The sequence below is a fragment of the Hylobates moloch genome, unplaced genomic scaffold (genome assembly GCF_009828535.3).
Source record: "Hylobates moloch isolate HMO894 unplaced genomic scaffold, HMol_V3 SCAFFOLD_5, whole genome shotgun sequence".
Taxonomy (NCBI): domain Eukaryota; kingdom Metazoa; phylum Chordata; class Mammalia; order Primates; family Hylobatidae; genus Hylobates; species Hylobates moloch.
The window spans coordinates 133,221,851-133,242,921 of NW_026652280.1; the positions used below are offsets into that span (position 1 = coordinate 133,221,851).

General features: G+C 37.1%; 1 protein-coding gene across 1 annotated transcript; it reads right to left on the minus strand.

The window, feature by feature from the left end:
• Positions 1-1,433: 1,433 nt before the first annotated feature.
• Positions 1,434-19,838, minus strand: DR1 (down-regulator of transcription 1). The gene is made up of 3 exons (XM_032155334.2): positions 18,887-19,838; positions 11,684-11,847; positions 1,434-5,350 (listed from the first exon to the last, which is right to left on the minus strand). The coding sequence occupies exons 1-3, from the start codon at positions 19,104-19,106 to the stop codon at positions 5,204-5,206; spliced, it is 531 nt and encodes a 176-aa protein (XP_032011225.1). The 5' UTR covers positions 19,107-19,838; the 3' UTR covers positions 1,434-5,203.
• Positions 19,839-21,071: the final 1,233 nt, after the last annotated feature.

Consider the following 21,071-nt stretch of genomic DNA (forward strand, 5'->3'; position numbering starts at 1 on the left):
GATGTACTAGTTATGAAATAGCATACCTCATCTGTTTCAAACTGGGTGTGGCTAACAATGAGGTAGAAAAGCAGCAAGCAGGTACAGAGATTTATAATAGCTGCTCTAGGTCCTATCAGGTAAAGGGATCAGCAGATGTGAAGTCAAGAGTCTCCTATAAGATTTGACTTTCTTGGAAACATATTTTAATCCTGGGCCTCTTCTTTCCAAATCACCTATTTCTTTTAGTCTTTTTGCAGTGATACTGTGTGTTGCTTCTAAAAGAGGTTCAGTTTCACAGCCTTTCCCTCAAGTGTCTTATCCTAAAAGTAAAACGTAGATGATCTAAGGTGGTGGTTTTCAACAGGAGGCAATTTTGCCTCCTATACTCAAAACACCCAGGGACATTTGGCAATGTCTGGAGACATTTTTGGGTTGTCACAACTGGAAGTAGGGTGAGGAGTAGTGCTAATGACATCAAGTGGGTATAAGCCAATTATGCTGCTAGAAATCCTACAATGCACAGGATAGTCTCCCACAAACAAAGACTTAACCAACCCCAAATACTAACAATGCTTGGTTTGAGAAACCATGTTCTAAGGTTTTTCTAAGTTGCTTGATTTATGGTAGAAACTGATCATAAGTTAAAAGTTTCCTCCTTTTGGATTGCTTGAGCCCAGGACTTGGAGGCTATGGTGCATTATGATTATGCCTGTGAATAGTCACTGTAATCTAGCCACTGCAATCTATATTAAGAAACATAGGCCAGGTGCAGTGGCTCACGCCTGTAATCCCATCACTTTGGGAGGCCAAGGCGGGCGGATCACAAGGTCAGGAGATCAAGACCATCCTGGCTAACATGGTGAAACCCTGTCTCTACTAAAAAAATACAAAAAAATTAGCCAGGCGTGCTAGCGGGCATCTGTAGTCCCCGCTATTCGGGAGGCTGAGACAGGAGAATGGCGTGAACCCGGGAGGTGGAGCTTGCAGTGAGCCAAGATCGCGCCACTGCACTCCAGCCTGGGCGACAGAGCGAGACTTTGTCTCAAAAAAAAAAAAAGAGAAGAAAAAAGAAACATGGTGAGACCCTGTTTCTTTAAAAAAAAAAAAAAATTCCTTCCTCTTATTCCTTACTTTGTCTTCTCATTTCTTTTGAGGAAATAGGATAAGAATCAGTGGTAATAATTTAGGTGAAAGGAGGCTACTTATGTTATTCTCTTCACCCTGGCTGATCCTAACCATGACACTTTATATCCTGGGGGATGGTGAAAAACAGAGGAGCTGGGGTAGGACTTGTGGTCAAATTGTTGGGGACAGAGGAAAAAAACAAAACAGCAACAAAAAAATACAAGTGAGGAAAGTGGAAGGCAGTGCCTATGCAATCTGAATTGGATAATTCTTCCTGATGGCCATTTGGATACAGATGAGTTGGACAGACATAATTTAGAAACCTATATAAGGAAATATCATGCATTTTAATGAGGTTATAACCCAAAATTTAAAATTCAATTAAAAAATTAAATCACAGATTTTCCCACAACATACTAATTCAACATACTACTTACGATTACTTAAAATTCGCATTTTTTCTAAGGAGCAATAACCTAATGAGTATGCAATACTAATGTGTCAGTTAATAAGGGCAATTACTTTTGCTCTTATTTTCCTCTTATACGAAATTAAATAACAACATACCTGCTGCAATATAACTCATTTGGTACAATTTAGGTGTTTTGAGAAATTCAGCCCACTAAGATCATTAGGGTAATTAAGGGTACACATTAAAATGGTGCCTTACAGTTATTTTGGAAAACTGTTTGACAGTAAATACTAAAAATGAAAATACACACACCCTACAATCTAGCAATTCCATTCTTAGGTTTATACTCAATGGAAATGTATACACTCACCAAAAGACATGTATAAGAATGTTCTCCACAGTACTATTCATAATAGCTCAGGACTGAAAAATTCTCAAATGACTATCAATGGGAGAATGAATAACTTTTGGATGTAATGAAAAATGGATAAACAAGTGGAAGACTACACAGCAATGAGAATGAATGAACTACAAATACATGCAACAATAAGAATGGATCTCACTTTGGCAGGTTGAATAATAGCCTCCAAAGATAGCCAGCATACAAATCCCTGGAACCTGTGAATGTCACTTACATGACAAAAGAGATTTTGCAGATGTGATTAAATTAAGTATTTTGAGATAGGGAGAATATCCCTGCTTTATGCATGTGAGCCCTGAACGTAGAGGCAGGGAAAGATCTGACTATAGAAGAGAAGATGATATCATGACAAAAGCAAGCTTTGATCATAGAGAGGAAGGGGTCACAAGCCCATAAATACAGGTCGTCACTGGAAGCCAAAAAAGGGAAGAAAACATTCTCCTTCACAACCTCAAGAAAGAGCCAACCCTGCTGATACTTTGATTTAGGCCTAATGAAACTGATTTTTGGACTTCTGATCTCCAGGACTATAAAAGAATAAATCTGTGTTGTTTTAAGTCACTACGTTTGTGGTAATTTGTTACAGTGGCAACAAGAAACTAAAATATTCACAAAATGAATGAAAAAAAGTGTATTATGTATGATTACATTTACATAAAATAAACAGGCAAAACTAATCTATGATTTTAAAAGTCAGCATAGTTAACTTTCAGCAAGAAAGAAGATAGTGTTAAGACGGGCAAGAGGAGGGCTTCTGGGGTACACATAATGCTGTGTTTTGATCTGAAGACTGGTATGTGAGTTTGCTTAATTTGTGAAAACCTTTATTTGTGTACTGTTTTGTGTGTGTGTGGTATATGCAGTTTTAAAAACTGATGCCTTTTAAACACTTATTAATCTGATAATCTGCCGAAAAATATATATAACATATATTCAAGGGGGTGGAAAAATACTTACTGAACAATAACTTTATTTCTCAAGAACGCTCAAGATTTTGTTTTTCTCTTCAAAAGATTTAAAAAATTTTAACTGGCAAAACATAATAGTGACTCTTAAATGCTAAAAAAAAAAAAAACAAAAAAAACCTAAAAATAAAATATTGCATAAGTAGCTTTGTTATGCCTTGATCTTAGGACTGTAAATTACAAAAACACAAGTAAAACCACATTTTTTGAAATAACCGTAAACAAAAACAAAAGGCAGGTACTACATACTAAACGACCAAAATGTCTTTTGGGCCTAAGATTCTTGAAACTAGTAAAAATGGTAATAATAGAAATCTCTCTGTAGATCATTAAATATTAAAAACCATTTATAAAACACATAACAATTTTATTGCTTGAAGAATACAGCATATGAAATCACAAGAATGTCAAAATGAAAAGTCACTAGGCTTCAAACTTATAATACATTATCAGATGCAGTAAAAAATTAACCTGAACTCTGCATCAGAAAAAAAAAAAAGGCGTGGAAAATATCTAAGCTGTTTACCTAAGAAACGGATATACTTAAAATAGAAAGTATAAGGATGTTACAGTACAAATTAGAAAAGCCAACACGTATTAACTTATTGTTCTAGACTAGACTACCTTTGGTACTTAAACTTTTTAAAAAACAATTTCTTCTATCTCATCCAAATGCACTTCATGGGTATGACATCCATGAAGTAACTTCAACTTAAAACCTTCAGCAAAATTAACCTTTTCACTTCATGGGGGAAGTATATTTAATAAATGTATAACAATATTTCCCTTTTACTAAAACTGCAAAATATGATCATTAAGAAACCTAATAGTTATAAAACTTTACTTACTTAGCTCTCCAATTAAAATTGGAATCCTGGGAGCCACAATCTATTTTTGGGCTTGGTGAATACATACGTTTAAAAGATTTGGCAACTGACATAGGAATTTAATTACTTAATACTATCTTAAGTGACTTTTCCTTTCTGTTTCCAAAATATAGACACTATGCCATTTCTTCAACATCCTGGATTCCTATAATCACTACCATACTTTATTTATTAGAACCAAATTAAAGCTTCTCTAACAAGCAGGTAGAAACTATTTATGTTCCATATATGGCTGATCAGTTATAACACAACTTATGTTTCATATAGGGCTGATCAGTTAATTCATATAGGGCTGATCAGTTGTAACATAACTTCTTAAGCAAAACTAATCTTTTTTTTAAAGCTATCACTTAATTATGATGGAGACAATAATGTCATCTCAAAAGGTAATGTTGGACTCTAGGCCATCTAGTCGGGAAAATGCAAAAGTAATTCTAAAAACAGTAAGTAAACTATAACTACAAGTTAAATTAAAAATCCCTTTCTCATAGCAAGCATACTCATTAAGTTTCATTTCTTTCCCCCAGCAAAGGTTTGAATATTCATAAACCTCAGTTAAACCAAGGGAACCAATGCAATTGTTTCAAAAGTCCCACCTATATATTTGAATAATATGAGTATGGATGGACTAGGTAAGTAATACTATCAACAATTACTGAATTGGAGTGAAAGAGTAAAAATCATGACAGACTTCCAAACTGGGCAGTCTTTGAAATGTCATAGTGGAGCTCAAAATGAATTATGCTATAATAAAACTATAGTTTTTACCTCTACAAAAAACAGAAACAAAATAAAAAAACATAACCACCAAATTTATACAACTACTATTAAACATACTCCTTCCTAGTTTTTGAATGTCTTGAAGTTTTTCTAAACAAGTATATTGATCTGAGCACATATATTTATTGCCTATATATGTACTCATTTTAAAAGACAAATTCAGATACTTACAGAACTGAACTCTTTCACCAACCCAGTCCAATGTCTACTGATTCACACAGCACCCCCCCTTAATAATTTAAAATTCACAAGTTTTAGTTTAGTTAAAAGGGCAGAGGAAATGCAAATGCAGATTTAGAGCTTTGTATAAATTTCACTGTATTTTTATAAACTTGAAGTTTTCTGTAACACTGTTTATTGATCAAATGAAGGACTCGCTGCTATCTAAAATTTCATAAACACCATTAAAAATTCAAAATTGATATACTGAACCTTAAATTTTCAATAGTTCAAAGAGACAGTTTTTACACGTATAGCACACAATAGATGAAACTTAATAGCAGACATCCCTAGAATACCAATGACAAGTCCACCAAGATGCATACAAAATTACAGATAAGCATTTCTTTCACTGTTTTTGTTGTGCAGGGAAAAACATTTATAGAAGAAATAGAAACTCAGCTGGTGAATTTCAGATATCATCATCATCTTCTTCATCCTGAGAAGATCCCGCCTGATTAGATGCACTGGCTGAGGCAGCAGCAAGCTGGGCTTGTTGGGCAGCTTGCTGCATTTGAAGCCATTCCTGTTGGGCCAATTCTGCTTGTTGCTGTCTAGCCTAAACACCCAAAACATAAAAAAAGATAACAATTTTTTATAAACCCACAATATATACACTTTGGTTAAATGTAGATTAGGCCAATTTCAGACAGTTTATTACCATACTTGAATATTGTCCAACTACTATGTAATTGTCACACATTTGGAGAACATAAACTCTACAGGTAAATATAATTAGAGATTGCTTTTTTCTAACCACACAGGTCTAAGAAATTTCTCAAACTTGGATCTCTTATAAATGGCCCTGTTTTATTTCATGTAATTTATGACCTTCGGTTCAACTGAAGAAGTTGAAAAAGTTGACAAAACCCACAATATTCCCTGGCTCTTTCCCTCTACTTTTCTCTTCCTTTCATTTCACTTGACTCTTCTGTACCCTCACATTACAACTTTGATATAAACATTTTTCAATCTAAAATTTATTTATATGGTTTAAAAGTTATCTAGTATAGTACCTCTACCTCATAGGAAAGAAGTACTGTACATGTATGCAGTAGCTACGCTGTTATTTCTTTCTGAGTTTCTATTACAATTCCCTAACCTACTATATGCCTATCTCTCTGTGTCCCTCATTCCCTCTCTGGTACACACATTTGCATATACACACATACAAATATACATATCCTTCCCGTATACACACTAGTAAAAAGATACTACTTAAAATCCATTCATCTGATATATCCTCTATTAAAAACAGCCACAGGATTTTAGAAACCAGGATGCATACATATTAATTACCTATGAAACAGCTAAGGCTCCTTCACAATTTAATTTCATCTGTTTGCAGAAAAACCACACCAAAAGGGAAAAAACGAACCCGTTCTTAAAAAGGTCTTACAATTTCCCATTAGACTCTGCCAAAATAATCTTTTTCTCCTTCTCTGTCTGTTCTTGGAATTGTTCTTTAAGTCCAACTCATACCCTCCCCTTTATGCATAGCTAATTCCTAGTCATCATTTGAAATGCAAATCAGTTAGTCTTTCTTGACCTTTCCAGGCCTTATTTTATGCTTTATTTCATATACCATAATTCCCTATGCATTCCCATATCCAACCACTTTGTTCTAGAATTATCTAAGTTTATATCCTTTTTTTCCACCACACTTGAGAATAGAGATTGTTTCCATATTCTTTGTTGCATTCCTAACACAAAGGCCCTCAGTATTTTCTGAATGAACATGCTACAGGAAAACACTGATGCCCAGCATAACCAGTAACATTTAAGATTTTACCATGTACAATCCTCACTCTTCTGAATAATCTGTCATGACTTTATTATCCAAACATTTCTAGATGTAAATTCTAATCAGGTCATTATTTCATTTTTTTAAAAAAATCATTTGTTATCAATCAAATCCAAATTTCCTAGCCTAGAGTTCAAGATCTTCCAAATTAGTGTCTACCCCAACCTCTCTCTAGTCTTTTTTTGTAACATGTACTTTGTGCTTCAAAAAAGCCTAGAATACAAAATGTTTCCCAAATGTACACCATACTTCCTCATCTTTGCTACCTTTACTCATGCTGACATTCATCCTATGTGAAATTTCCTGCCACTTACTGAAATTCTACCCTTCCTTCAAGTCAAACTGAAATACTATTTTCTCCTCCTGGTATCAGTCAGTGTATAATCAAGAGATAGAAGTCACATGAGTTACTGGAATGGAAAAAATTTAATATAAAGAACTGTTAAACAAGTATAAAGTTGTTATTAGGGAGCTGAAAAGGCAGGAAGAGAACATGAAGATGTCATTAAAGTAGCAGCTACAGGAAGCAGCCACCAACCCTAAAACTGAGGGAATAAAGGAAAATGCTGGAATTTTTAAAATTTAGAAGCTTAAGAAACCACTTCATGGAACTGAAACTCAGACCTCGGAAGAATGGGCATAGATAAGCTAGTACTAATATATCTGCGCTTGGACGAGGGCCCCAAGGGTTGGGATCCACACCGCCAGAGTGGGGGGATGGGGTGTGGGTTCAGGGTGGTCATGTATTAGAGAAAATGCAAACTGTGTTCAGTCTATGCTACAGGAAAACTGATGCAGGATGAAGAAGTGTTGCTGGGTTGTTCAAAGGAACTGAAAGACAAGAGAAAGTAAGAGAAAGCCCTTTCTCTTCCTCCATCCATGCAATCTCCCACGAGAGCCCCATACTGGCAAGAGTCTAATGAAGAGTCAGCTAGCAAAGAAACATGTGGCTTGCAGAGTACTAGGTCCAGTCACAAAGCAGAGCATAGAAAGGTGGGTCTGGAGCTAAGATAATTGCTTACTAGTTGGCATACTCCTGTACCCCCAAAATTTGATGTAATGTTTCCATACTTGGGATTTCTTTTTCCTCCTTCTTTCTATTTTTGCAGAGATAGGGTCTCACTATATTGCCCAGGTTGGTCTCAAACTCCTGGGCTCAAGTGATTCTCCCACCTGGGCCTCCTAAAGTGCTAGGATTACAGGTGTGAGCCACTATGCCCAGCCAGAATCTCTTTCTCATAAGTGGTCAGCCTTATATTATAGTTATCTTCCTCATCCAAGTAGTCAGTCTCATAATGATATATTCTTCATTTTTTTTATATCTACAGTACCACATATGTCTTGCATACAGTAGGGACATGTTAACCGAATTCTGACTTAAATTTGTTGACTGAAGGTCAGGAGTAGGGTGGTGCTGGTGTAGGTGGCAGTAGTGAAGTGGAAGAAGAAAAGCTATTACCTTGGGGGAAAGCTATCCAAGTAGCCATAGTATCAGAGACAAAGGAAGAGGTCTACATTAAATGTTATTTTTAAAAAACCAGATGAGTAAGAATTGAAAGGAAAAAAAATTACTGAATTTGGTGATTAAATGTCTCTGTGGTAGGACAGAGGTTAAATTTGAGGAATAAGTGATTGTACATTTTCAAAAAATGGTAGCACCGATCATTATTTATTTATTTTAGAGATGGGGTCTTGCTATGTTGTCCAGACTAAAGTGCAGTGGCTATTTACAGGCATAGTTGTTATGCACTGCAACCTTGAACTCCTAGCCTCAAGGGATTGTCCTGCCTCCATCTCCTGAGTAACTGGGACTACAGGAAGGTGCTACCTTTCTTGGTGGGTAACATAGATCATTATAGCAAAAGATGAAAGGGTTTGGGGGATACAAGGAGATGCAGAAGACCCACATATGGTTAAAGGCAAAGAGGAAGAAATAAGTAAGGAAAAGACTATAGATATTAGAAAAAACAAGGATAAGACAACTTTTACAGTAAACAAAAACTTTATTTTGCTTAGGAAATTAGAAACCAGCCATTCTCCCTAATAATGACTGTCATCCATTTTTGTAAAGAAATAGGAAAAATAGTTGATTCTAACACACTAGCATATTTACTTTTATGGCAGGAATACACAGAGTTCAAAACCAACTAAAAGAGCTTCGCTAAAAACATTTTAAGGCCGGGCGCGATGGCTCATGCCTGTAATCCCAGCACTGTGGGAGGCCAAGGCGGCGGATCACCTGAGGTTGGGAGTTTGAGACTAGCCTGGCCAGCAGGATGCAACCCTGTTTCTACTAAAAATACAAAAATTAGCCGGGCGTGGTGGTGCATGCCTGTAATCCCAGCTACTTGGGAAGCTGAGGCAGGAGAATCGCTTGAACCCAGGAGGCGGAGGTTGCAATGAGCTGAGATAGCACCATTGCACTCCAGCCTGGGCAACAGAGCAAGACTCCACCTCAAAAAAAAAAAAAAAAAAAAAATTGTAAGAGTTCATAAGAAAATTGCAGGGCAAATCAAATATGTAAATTCACCCAACTTAGGCATACCTATATTTTGTGGTCTAATCAACTACAAATTGGTATAATTTTGTGACATGGAAAAAATTCAAATAATTTCAAGTCTCTACAAAGGTTTTATTGCAAAGGTGCTTGATTTGGTAGTTCATTCAATGGTCTGCAAAGTTGTGTACTAGTTACATTTCCAATTTAATTGACTTTTAGGTGCCATGGCCCTGTATCAGCTCTGATACTTTTCTCTGAACATAAAAGCATTTCTATGCCTTTAAAACTAACTGTTGAGCTGGGCTCCCTAGTGCACATCTATAGTCCCAGCTACTCGTGAGGCTGCAGGAGTTCTAGGCTGAAGTGTGCCTGATCAAGCCTGTCAATAGCCACTGTACTCCGGCCTGTGCAACAGGGTGAGATCCTGTCTCTTAAAAAAAAAAAAAAAAGTTGATTGATAAAATTTGATTTGTATTCATTTCCACAAATTGAACATTTTTCAGTGATACTTACTCTATTTTTTTCTCTCTTGCCCCCTACTCAATCCATCCCAAGTATTTTTCTTCTAAAATTGGCATGTGAAAGACAGGTAAGCAGGCATATATTTCCTAATTCATTTTTCTTTAGGAGGTTTTCATTATGTTTTAAGACTCTCACTCCCACATATTAAAATGACTCATTTATAATTTAAAGTTAACTTTAATCTTGATGTATGAAAGGTTCCCTCCTTCCAAATATTTGCTGCTAGCTTCAAATGAGACTGTCGTGTTAATATTTAAAGTCTAAAAAATGAAGTGATAAAAAAGGTGTATTTACTTATCCATTCTTTCATATTTAGAACTTCAGTGCTCTAGGGAAGAAGTACTAGGCAACTGCTATAATTTTACCTCTCCGCTGGTCATCCTCACAATAGTAAAGAAATACTAGATCTTCATACATAAGCCAGGGTAAGAAACAAGGGAGATAAAAAAGAGGAATAAAAAACAGATAATAGGGATAGAGAGGTGAAGACAGATACAGCAGGCAGTCAATTATTTCTTTATATTTTGCCCTGGCAAGGATAACACATATTCTATTTAAAAGCCCCATAATAAGTTTAAGCAGATAAAATGGAGGCTAGAGCACCAGCATGGTATTGTAGAAACAGTACAGGCTTTTGGGCCAAAATACCTAAGTTTAAATATAGACTCCAACACTTCCTAACTTTCTGAACTTACTGTTTTATTTAAGTCAATCTTTCCCACTCAATCCTCCCCAGTAGACTAAGCTCTATAATGACAGGAACCCTGTCTCCTTATTCACTCTTGTAAGCCTAGCACCTAGCACGATGCTTGGTAAATAGTAATGACTTCAGTAAGTAACTGTAGAACAAATGACAAATAATTTTAAGCAAGTTTTTCCACCTGAGTCTATTTCTTAATATGTAAATGAATACAATAAAATTTGTATTTCATAAAAACTCTGCCAAGTTTTTATGTATTTAAAGTATCCAGGAGAAAATCTTCTGTCACTAAATGTTTAATTTAGCATTCTCTAGATGGTCTGCAATGGCATAAATCAATAAATAGCCATCAATGTTTTTAAAACATCAACACCTCTTCTTTCGTACCTCATATTCATATGGATTATAACATTGCATGTACTCACGCCTGCTTTTCCTCTTTAGTGCCTATGATAAGTTGTTGTGAGGATTAAATGAGATAATGCAGGAAAATTACTTGGCAATGTGATTAACACGTGGTTAGAACTTAATAAATGTAAGTTTTTCTTTTTATCTTAAGTTTAAATGGTACTTGGTGTCTAGTGACTAACAATACTTAAAACTAAAATGCAGTTTGATGTAAACCAAACTGATTGTTATGGCTGCAGAGAGATCAGCTACAGGACTAACCTGGAAGAGTTTACCTAAAATGATACTTCGCAGTTCTAATGGTTACTACAGCTTCTCTTCTATTCAATCCAAAGCTGCCTTACAATTTCAAATGAGAGGCCAGAACTTAGAAGGGAAAAAATAGCCTTGCCACCAATTCCCCTCCCTTTTCTTTTTGAAACAGAGAATATTAGTATTTGGTTCTAATCCTTCAGAGTCTAGATATTAGAATTATTACAAGCAAGGAAGAAGAAATTTTCTCCCTTTGCTCTACTAGCTTTAAAATATTTTTTAAGATTAAAATGCTTCAAACGTGTATATTAAAGACCTAATTTAACTACACAGTTGATATTAATCAATTTTGCTTGTATGTCACGCATCATAAAATTTGATATAGTATTTTCTCATCAGCTCATCATTCTAAATCTTAAGAATATTTAGGTATACTTTTCATGCCTTAAAATGGTCATTCTGTCTGAAAAAATATCAAAGTGAAACTTCAATAGGTATTTGGAGTTGTTCTCTTTAGAAAACAGACTGCTGCAAATATTTACTTTCACATAAACCAGAGTCAAATTGGTCAGCTCTGAACACCAGATTCTATAATCAACTACCTAGAAAAAGGGAATCCTCTGGGTATGTCTGTCAATTTAGGAAACAATTTCAGTTAGCAAACAGGGTAAGATGCAGAGGAAAATAATTTAAATAAATTACTTACTTTTGCAAATAATTCTTGTTGCTGTCTCAATAACTCTTCTTCAGGAATGCCAAGGTTTTCCAAACGAGAACTGGCCTTTCTTCTTTTTAATGCTACTGTTTTACACTCTTGCAAGACTTCTTTTACTTCACTGATGTAAGAGCCAAATCCCAAACTTTCTAGTGCTAGAGAAATGAACATATTAAAATATGAAAGGGTGATAAAACAGCTTTCCGCCAACCTGTGGACCATGAAGTTTTTGTGGGCTTTTCTTTGGGGGAGGGGAATGTTTTGCTGTTTTCGAATAATTTTACCTATTTTATAGATGTACAACAATTGTCTGGGCAGCCAAGACAAATATTTTATCAGATTTATCAATCTGCTAAATATTAGGTGGCAAATCAGTTAAAACTTGAAGAACCAAGGCACATGCCTTCACTTTTCATTCTGACTAATTTTTAAAAGACTAAAGCACTTCCTGTAAGCAGGAAGGAAAAAAAAAGCCCATTATAAGAACATATGGTTTTAGTAAGAAAAAACATTTTGTGTCATTTGACTTAGAAAAAGTAGGCTGGTAACACATTCTCTACTAAGTCCCAGTAGGACAGAATAAAAGAACAGAAGTTTTTCTTTTGTCCAATATACCAACAGGAAGCTATTTTTAGCAGATACTCAAACTGCCAAGTTTAAAAAATACTGGTGGAAATAAAAGTCATGAAATTCAGCACTTACAGTCAGCCAACAGGTTTCTCTTGAAAATAAAACTTAACAGGAAAAATAAAAACATATTTAAATGATGTGGCAAAAAAAACTGAGCTGAAAGAAGACTATAAGGATATAAGAAGCACTAATAAAGATTTTTCTCCTCTTTTCATATTTAGAAAGGAAATTTTATAAGGAAAAAAAAATGGGCTAGGCATGGTAGCTCATGCCTGTAATTCCAGTACTTTGGGAGGCCAAGGTGGGAGGATCCCTTTAGTCCACGAGTTCAAGACCACCCTGGGCAACATGGCAAGACCTCGTCTCTACAAAAAGTAAAAAAATTAGTCGAGTGTGGTGGCTTGTGCCTATGGTTCCAGCTACTCAGGAGGCTGAGGTGAGAGGATTTCTTGAGTCCAGGAGATTGAGGATGTCATGAGCCATGACTGCGCGTTACTGTACTCCAGCCTGGATGAGAGAGCAAGACCCCGTCTCAAAAAACAACAAAAAAAATCACACACCCTAAATACCTTCTATAATCCAGAAAAGACAAGGCATAAAATTTCCTTTTGGCTCATGGTATTTAAAATTATATTTTATAGTTTTGGTATATTGACTAATGCCCCAAAGGCATATTTTGTATTGTGAACCATTGATGAAATATAGGTGGTGAAAAACACAGTAAATCAATTTAAGTCATCAGTTCTTGAAGTCTTTCAATCATTATGTTGAACTAGACTCCTTTTAGTATATATGTTCTCACTTCTAACTTCACGGATTTGCACTTCTGGGAGAATGCCAAAAACACCTTTACAAATCTACATGCCCATGCAAACTGTGGTTTTTAAGACATTTTGAATGATTTACGATTTTAATTACTTCAAATGTTAAACTGTTTTCATCAACCTTCTTTAGAAATAATCTGATGCCAAAAAGCATAGTACTGTCCTATTATTAAGTTAACTCACCTCCCCTGACCTTCCTAAAAACTTCAGAAAGGCATTATTCTAAGTTCTGTATATCAAATTCACCAACATGGCTGGGCATGGTGGCTCACGCCTATAATCCCAGCACTTTGGAAGGCCAAGGTAGGCAGATCATGAGGTCAGGAAATCGAGACCATCCTGGCTAACAGGGTGAAACCCCATCTCTACTAAAAATACAAAAAAATTAGCCAGCGTGGTGGCAGGCGCCTGTAGTCCCAGCTACTCGGGAGGCTGAGGCAGGAAGATCGCTTGTGCCCAGGAGTTTGAGGCCACAGTGAACTATGACTGTGGCACTGCACTCCAACCTGGGTGAGAGAGCAAGACCTTGCCTCTTAAAAATTAAAAATAAAGCAATAAATATCACATTGTTATTAGTTTTAGGGTTGTAGGAATCAACAGGTAATTAATATAAGGCACTTAACAGTGTCTAGCACATAAGAATCGCTTAAACAACTCAGACTGTGTATTTCTCATCTTTATTTTTTATTTTAAATTTAAAAGAGTACCCTCATAAGTGTACAGGACCTAAATGAACGTATAGCTATACAATATCATATTTAAATTCAAGCTGGACGAGCATATTTATAAAATATTAAATTTATAAAATTAACAAATCAACACAATGGAGAGACAACCCTTCAAAATACCATAAATTACTATACTATACATTAAGGAAATCCAAGCCAGCCGGCCATGGTGGCTCATGCCTGTAATCCCAGCACTTTGGGAGGCCAAGGCGCAAGGATTACTTGAAGTCAGGAGTTAGAGACAAGCCTGGCCCACGTGGCAACACACTGTCTCTACAAAAAATACAAAAATTGGCCAGGCATGGTGGCACACGCCTGTAATCCCAGCTACTCAGGAGGCTAAGGCATGAGAATTGCTTGAACCTGGGAGGCAGAGCTTGTAGTGAGCCGAGATCATACCACTGTACTCCAGCCTGACAGCGTGACTCTGTCTCAAAAAAAAAAAAAAGAAAATCCAATCCAAGGTATTTTTAACCATGGAAGGCTTGGATTAAAAAAAATTTTTAATATATAACTACCTTTAAAAACATTCAAGGCTGTGAATGAGAACACTGCTTTCAAGAAACTGGCAAGTAGGTCCGAGGTTAATATTTAATATTATTCAAAGAGTTGCCATATGTAAAAACTATACTCTCAATAAAATGGTTGAAAAGGAGCAGCCATAAATTTAATTTCAAAAATTTCATTGACTTTAATTTTAAACACATTTGGCTAACAGATATCAATAACTGGACATAATACCTTCTAAATAGAGAGATATTTTACATCATTTGCTATCATGTATTAGTTATCATTCCCATTTTACACAAAGAGAATATTAAAGGATAAAAGAAATGACTCCCAAGCAGGGCCACCATTTACATACAGTTAGGTAGGTTGTTCAGTACACAACATACTAGAGGGCCATTCTTATTGTAAATACCATAAATTCGTATGTTTACTGTGATACTTTTTCTGGCAGACAGTAGTAATACTTTTTAAGGAAGGAGTGCCTTTTTCTAATTTGTACAAAGAGACCTTATGCACTATTGATGGCCCTATTTCTAAGGATCTCATCTTTCTAAAACAGAAAATTTTTTTTAAACATTTGTGAGAAAAACTAACACACATCACTATCTGTCACCCTATGCCGTGTATCTCAAAACTACAACCAGAAAAGTCCATGGTGTACATTAGGAGAAAAAATACTTAGCACATTTTTCAGCTTAAAAGACAGATGCTAACAAGACAGCTACTCAAAAAACAAAAAAAAAGTAAAAATTTCTTCCAAGCAACAATAATCTTCATATAGGCTTATCTTATTTTACAAAGTGATGTATTCCTGAAAGGTTCTGTCATAACATGAATTTATGTGAATCACTTTATACTTCATATGCATAAAACACGTTTTTCATTTTTAAAATTATGTGATATACAGTACCTTTTAAATATATAAATCAGCGTTCTCTATTTCTCCATTTTCTTTTGTTTGTGGGAAGGAAGCAACTAATGTATTTCACATAAAATACATTAAGAGGATGTAGGCCAAAGTGATTTCTTGGCTCATTAGCCTGGCAAAGGTTTCTGAAGACCCTTAAGAACCATGTCCTCCATGGTGTCACTACTGGAAATCTTGGACAACAATGAGAGACTAATGGCAGAGAAGGAATTGAGTATCATTTACCTTAATATCCTTAGTAGTATCTAGCACGATGCCAAATACTTGGTAGTATTCAATAAGTAATTGTGGGGTGGCAGAAGGAAAACGGAAACAAAAGATATATTAATTTTAAGAAAAGTATTAATAAAATCCTAACTTGAAAAGCATTTGATTATGTGATAAATTTTGCAGTGCAAATTAGATGTGTCCCTTCGGAAAAAAATATCTGTATAAACGATTATTTACTACTTACGTCCACTTTCCAACAGAGACTGTGGTTTAGACTTTAGAGCAAAGGTTCTCAAACTGTGGTCCATGGACTTATGCCAGAACTGCTCCTAATGGTTGACATTAGTTAAGTATGGAAATTCAAAGCATTTTAGTACCTTCATTGCAATTTAACAAAATAATTTTATGTCTATTGAATCGAATAGTAAAAAATTGAGTGTTGGTCTTTTCCTCATCTTTTCCAGTGATCTATTTTCGTGTTATCTTACAAAGGTACCAGTGTGAGAAGGACAGGAATTTTTTAAAAACTCCTTCAACATAAGACAGCTTGGAGCAACTCAACGGCTGAAGATGCAAATTCTCAGATACTCTTTCAAACTTTTACTACTTTCGGTTACAATTCTCATAAATGTGAGGGGAGATATTTCATGTAAGGTTCTTAACCCCTGACTAATTCTCAAAAATTACAAGTAATACCTGAAATCAAGTATTATTTGTACATAAATAAGAAAACCTTTGTTAAAAGATTTTCCTAAGGTTAAAGAATTCTCAGTGCAGAACTTACAGCTGACTCTCAATGTCAATTCTTTCTACAAGGCAACAGAACATGTTAGAACTCATTCAAGGATACGTGTTCACAAAAAACTGCAACAAAACAGGAACACCTTTTATAGCTTAGAACTCCCTCTATTCATGTATCTATGGTCTTCAATACCAAGTCTACTTTCTTAAACTCAAAATAAGCAAAACAGAAAAAAAAATTTAAGTTATTTCATAGATTTACTGGTGATAACATTAGTTCAACTTTAACATGCATTTTACAGAACTATCTCAGAATGCTGAATTTGCTCAGACAAGATAAAGGTGGGAAACGAACAAGTGAAATGTCCTGAAGCAAAGTCTAATTCATTACACTTATCACTAAAAACCCAAACTTCAACATGTGAGAATCATACCACTTTAAAATGTACATTATTCCATTTGGATATATTCTACATTCCTAATCAATGCTGACAGAAAAGTATAAAAATGTCCTATCTATTATGATTAGTGTATAGAAACACACTTCAAACACCTAAAACACATAAACCTTAAGAATTTCTTTAAAAATGTAATCTCTCAAAACAAAACTTCTTTGGAATAATTAAGCAATATGAGATTATAAATGTATAAAGTCTACAACCCCAATTAGGGAGAATTCTTGGGCGAAAATGTAGATTCTTGTCCACTTTTAAGAACAGCATAATACAAGAAAAAAAGGTAAATTTTTAAATTTAAGGTAACACGTCAATATATGATTTTTAAAAACAAATAAATCATCTTCATTACACAATGGAAATGCTTTTTCACTATAGCTTTCTGACTCACACATTAAACTGAATTTAGCATATTCCATAGTTGAATTATTTAGCATACTGCTTGCTACAGCTGCACTTCTATTCCATCATGTCAATCAGAAATCTAAATATACCCTAGAAAAGAAGCAACTCTCCCCAAGAAGACAGACTGTAATGTGTTATTAGGTTTTTGGAACGATCCCCACTTCTGTAGTGTAAACAAATGTTTAGGCAGACCCTGTTGAAATCTTTTGCAATTTTCATTAGAAAGGCAATGTTGATAAAAGGTTCTTTTTCCTTTTCATGAGTTGTAAAAAGAAATTATAGCTATCTGTGCTGGATAATCTTGTGAAAGACTTATGACAGCAATCACACATACAATGTAAAAATAAATACACAAGGGAAAAAATAGACAACTTGGCTTTCATTTTACTTGCTAGAGTATTCAGCACATCAAACAAGTAGAAAAAAAAAAACTAGTACTAGTTTTAAGAATCAAATATGCTTTTTCCTAGGGATTTTTCTCCTTATGTACTGAAATGGCAGGATATATTTTAGAACTACTTTCAAGACGTCATAAAGAATTAAAAATGAATCATTTAATCCTTTTGTCAATATTGACAGTAAATTGGATATGGTCAATATAAGCAGATGTGTTCTCTACTTCAGTACAACAGGAAAGTCACGTTTTAAAAAGTTAAATTATAAAAATTAAGTGACAGACAACCACTTGCCTATCAAAATCATTAAAATTAACCATTTTTTCCCTGATTTCACAAGCAATCAAAAATTTTAATTAGATTATTACGAAAGGCAAGTTCTCACCTCAAACTGAGCACAACTTTTTCACAAGAGTACATGTAAAAATATCGCAAAAGGTACATTCCCGAAACATTATGACTAGTAAATATGTTTCTCCTCTCTGAAACCATCAGAATACAGTCCCCCAAATCCCTATTACGGGACCAAATCCTTTCCAGGATAAAAGAAACTGTTGAAGCTTTCAGAAGTGCTGTTCCATAAAAGCCTACGTGTATACATTCAAATAGGAATGACAGCAGGAAAGGACGGGTAAATTTTCCGTTAAAAAAAAAACTTGCATAAACTTTCAATCAAAGATTTTAAAACTTACCTCCCCAGAATAGAACAAAGCAAACGACATAAAAGCAAACGAAAAGAAAAAAACGAAAATTTAAAGTTCACCCTTTTCTTACAGAATGGAACAGGAGCGCTTTGGTAACTCATTCATGAACATACCATCAAACCATTTTTAGAGCAGAAAACATACTCCTTTTATTCAACAACGATAAACTTGACAACGCTGAACACATTGTATGTTAAGAATTTTTTAACTCATGTGTTCAGAAAATAAATCTTTTCCTCTACATTGGTAAAAGGTCAGGTGGGGAAGGGGTGCTCTGTCTCCACCCATGCTTGAAGTTCCTCCGTCTGAATTTTAACTTTCCAAAGAACTTCTGCGTTCCTTAATTATCTAAGTTCAACTTCAGGCAAGCAATTCCTGTTGCTTCGGCTTACCTGGCTGTAAAGTGAGATCACTCTTCTTCCTTGTTTTGGGGACGTTGACCTAAATGTTTGCACTCCTTACCTGTATTCGCTGGATGAAAAGTACTGCAAAAATGCTACAAAGGGATTGTTTTTAAAGCACCGGCTGCCTACATGCCAGTCTGGCTTTTTCATTAAGTTACTTACCAGGGAAGAGGAATGAAGGCTTTAACACGAAAGGGTCACGCGATTAACAGACTGCTACCCTAGAACCTCATTCAAACCAATTCCCACACATAACTTACCTTGTATGACATGCTCTGGTGAGATGGTCTTCTTTTCCGATTTGTTACAAATTTCATTGGCTTCAGAAGATATAAGGTGAATGAATTCAGTGCAGCAGTTCACCACCAGCTCTCGAGCATCGTTGGCCACCCGGACATTAGGAAGAGTCTCTTTGATCATTTTATTGATAGCAGCTCTGGGGATAGTGAGATCATCATCGTTGCCAGACGAGGAAGCCATAGTACCTTCCTGTTTCTCGCGCCCCGGCTTTTAAAAACTCCCCAGCTCTGGTCCACTACTCCACGGAGATTTCTCAAAAAGCCGCCCTCGGAGAGTGATCCCGGGGGGTGCTTTGCGAAGAGGGTGCAGAAAATGAACGGAGGAGCAGCTGGCTTGAGGGCTGGGAACACTCGCGTGTGTGAGAGATTTAGGATGAGTTTGGGAAGAAAGTGGGGGCCTGAGGATTCTAGAGAGAGCACAGCCCAGGCTGAGGAGGGGAAAGCGCGGTGGTCCGGAAATCTGAGAGGCTGGGAACCACCTTCGTGTCTCCTCAGAGGGGCGGGCGCTGTCGCCTAACTGGTCCCCAACGACGTCGGAGCAGAGGCAAGATCCAGGGGCACTGGCCTCGCCGCGGTACCGGGCGGGTACCCAGCGGGCTCGGCTCTATAGAGCCCGAGGCCCCGCTGCCGCTGCCGCCGCCGCCAGCAGCCGTTGCCGCCGCCTCGGCCAAACCATCCTTCAGACACCCGCGCCGCCGCCTCACAACATGTCCGCCGCTGCCGCTGCCGCTGCTGGAACGGCGTCGGCCGCCTGGGAACTAATATGGACAGAGCCAGGCACAGTGGGAGTCGCAGTGGCTGCCGCCGTGGCCGCGTAGCCCGAACGCAGATAGTGGAAGCCGAAGCGGCGGCAACGGTGGTCCCTCCAGAAGCCAGGGAAGGTTTGCAGGAAGCCGCTCCCGACACCCTTTGCGCCACCGGAAGCCTCGTTCCCTCAGATTTCCCCCTCCCTCCCGGACCGACTTCCGGGTGTGGCTGCCGCCCTTCCCCCACCCACGCCGGCAGGAGCCGCCCGTTCGCGCTGCCAGCAGCTTCCGCCTGCTACGGTCCTGGCAAGCACCTCGGGATCCTATTCCTTCACAGGGGCCCTAGCCGGGCAAGCGCGCGTCACTGTACCGGAGAGCTCCAAGCACGCGCTTGGTCTGGGGCCCGGACGCTAGATCTGGGAAGGGGTGGGTGGCTAGGTAGATGGGCGAGGAAAGATCATCTCTACCCTCTCTCAAGTAGCTGAGGCCTCTGAACCCTTCCCTAGCTGGATTTGGGGACAGAGGAGCGCTGGTATTGATAAAATAACTCTCTTTGCTATTCCTTTAGGAGCCCAAATGAGGATTGAAAGTGAGAAGAATGGGACCTGGGCTTGGAAGTGAGAGGTGGGGAAAGCAGAACCCCGTGTGCCTGTTTCTACGTCGTCTGGAGAAAAAGCTTTTGAAGAAGTCTGATAGACCTTATTCGGGTCAAAGCTCTCTAAAGTCCTCCACCTTTTTTTTTTTTTTTAAACTTCATGGAAAATGAAACATTCAGAGAAGTTACTTGCCTAGAGGCAACTAAGTCGCCTAATGGCTAAGTAGAAAAGTAGAAGTAAGTTCCAACGTAGTGGAAATGCATGGCATACAATGAGCTATATTAGAAGGTTCCCATTTAGACAGTTTTAATGGTGTATTCCATTGTTGGCTTCTACAGGGGAAAAAAAGTGTTAGAGTATCTTAACTGTTTTTGCTTCTTTCCATAGTGACTAGTAATATCAACAGGTGTCAAGGTCTAAACAGAAATTGCATTTAAAAAAAAAAAGTGTGTCAGCCGGGCGCTGTGGCTCATCATACCTGTAAAACCAACCCTTTGGGAGGCTGCGGCAGGGGGATCACATGAGCCCAGGAGTTCAAGACCCGCCTGGGCAACATAGGCCTGTCCCTACAAAAAAATATATATATATATTATATATATATTCCAACATCCCACTGTTTACAGTATAGCCTCCTCTTCTATATGACAGTATGACACACTTACGGGTTTTTTTTTTTCACCAGGCTTGGTGGCAGCCATCCGTAGTCCCGGCTACTCTGGAGGGTGAGGTGGGAGGATCGATTGAGCCCAGGGGGTCAAGGCTGCAGTGAGCTGCGATTGTGCCACTGCACTTCCAGCCTGGGTG

Excerpts from the sequence above, each read along its gene's own strand:
- DR1 (XM_032155334.2), bottom strand. The coding sequence starts at position 19,106 with ATGGCTTCCTCGTCTGGCAACGATGATGATCTCACTATCCCCAGAGCT. Across the intron at positions 11,848-18,886 it reads ACCAGAGCATGTCATACAAG|CACTAGAAAGTTTGGGATTT; the intron begins GTAAGTTATGTG and ends TCATTTCTCTAG. Across the intron at positions 5,351-11,683 it reads AACAAGAATTATTTGCAAAA|GCTAGACAGCAACAAGCAGA; the intron begins GTAAGTAATTTA and ends TTGGGTGTTTAG.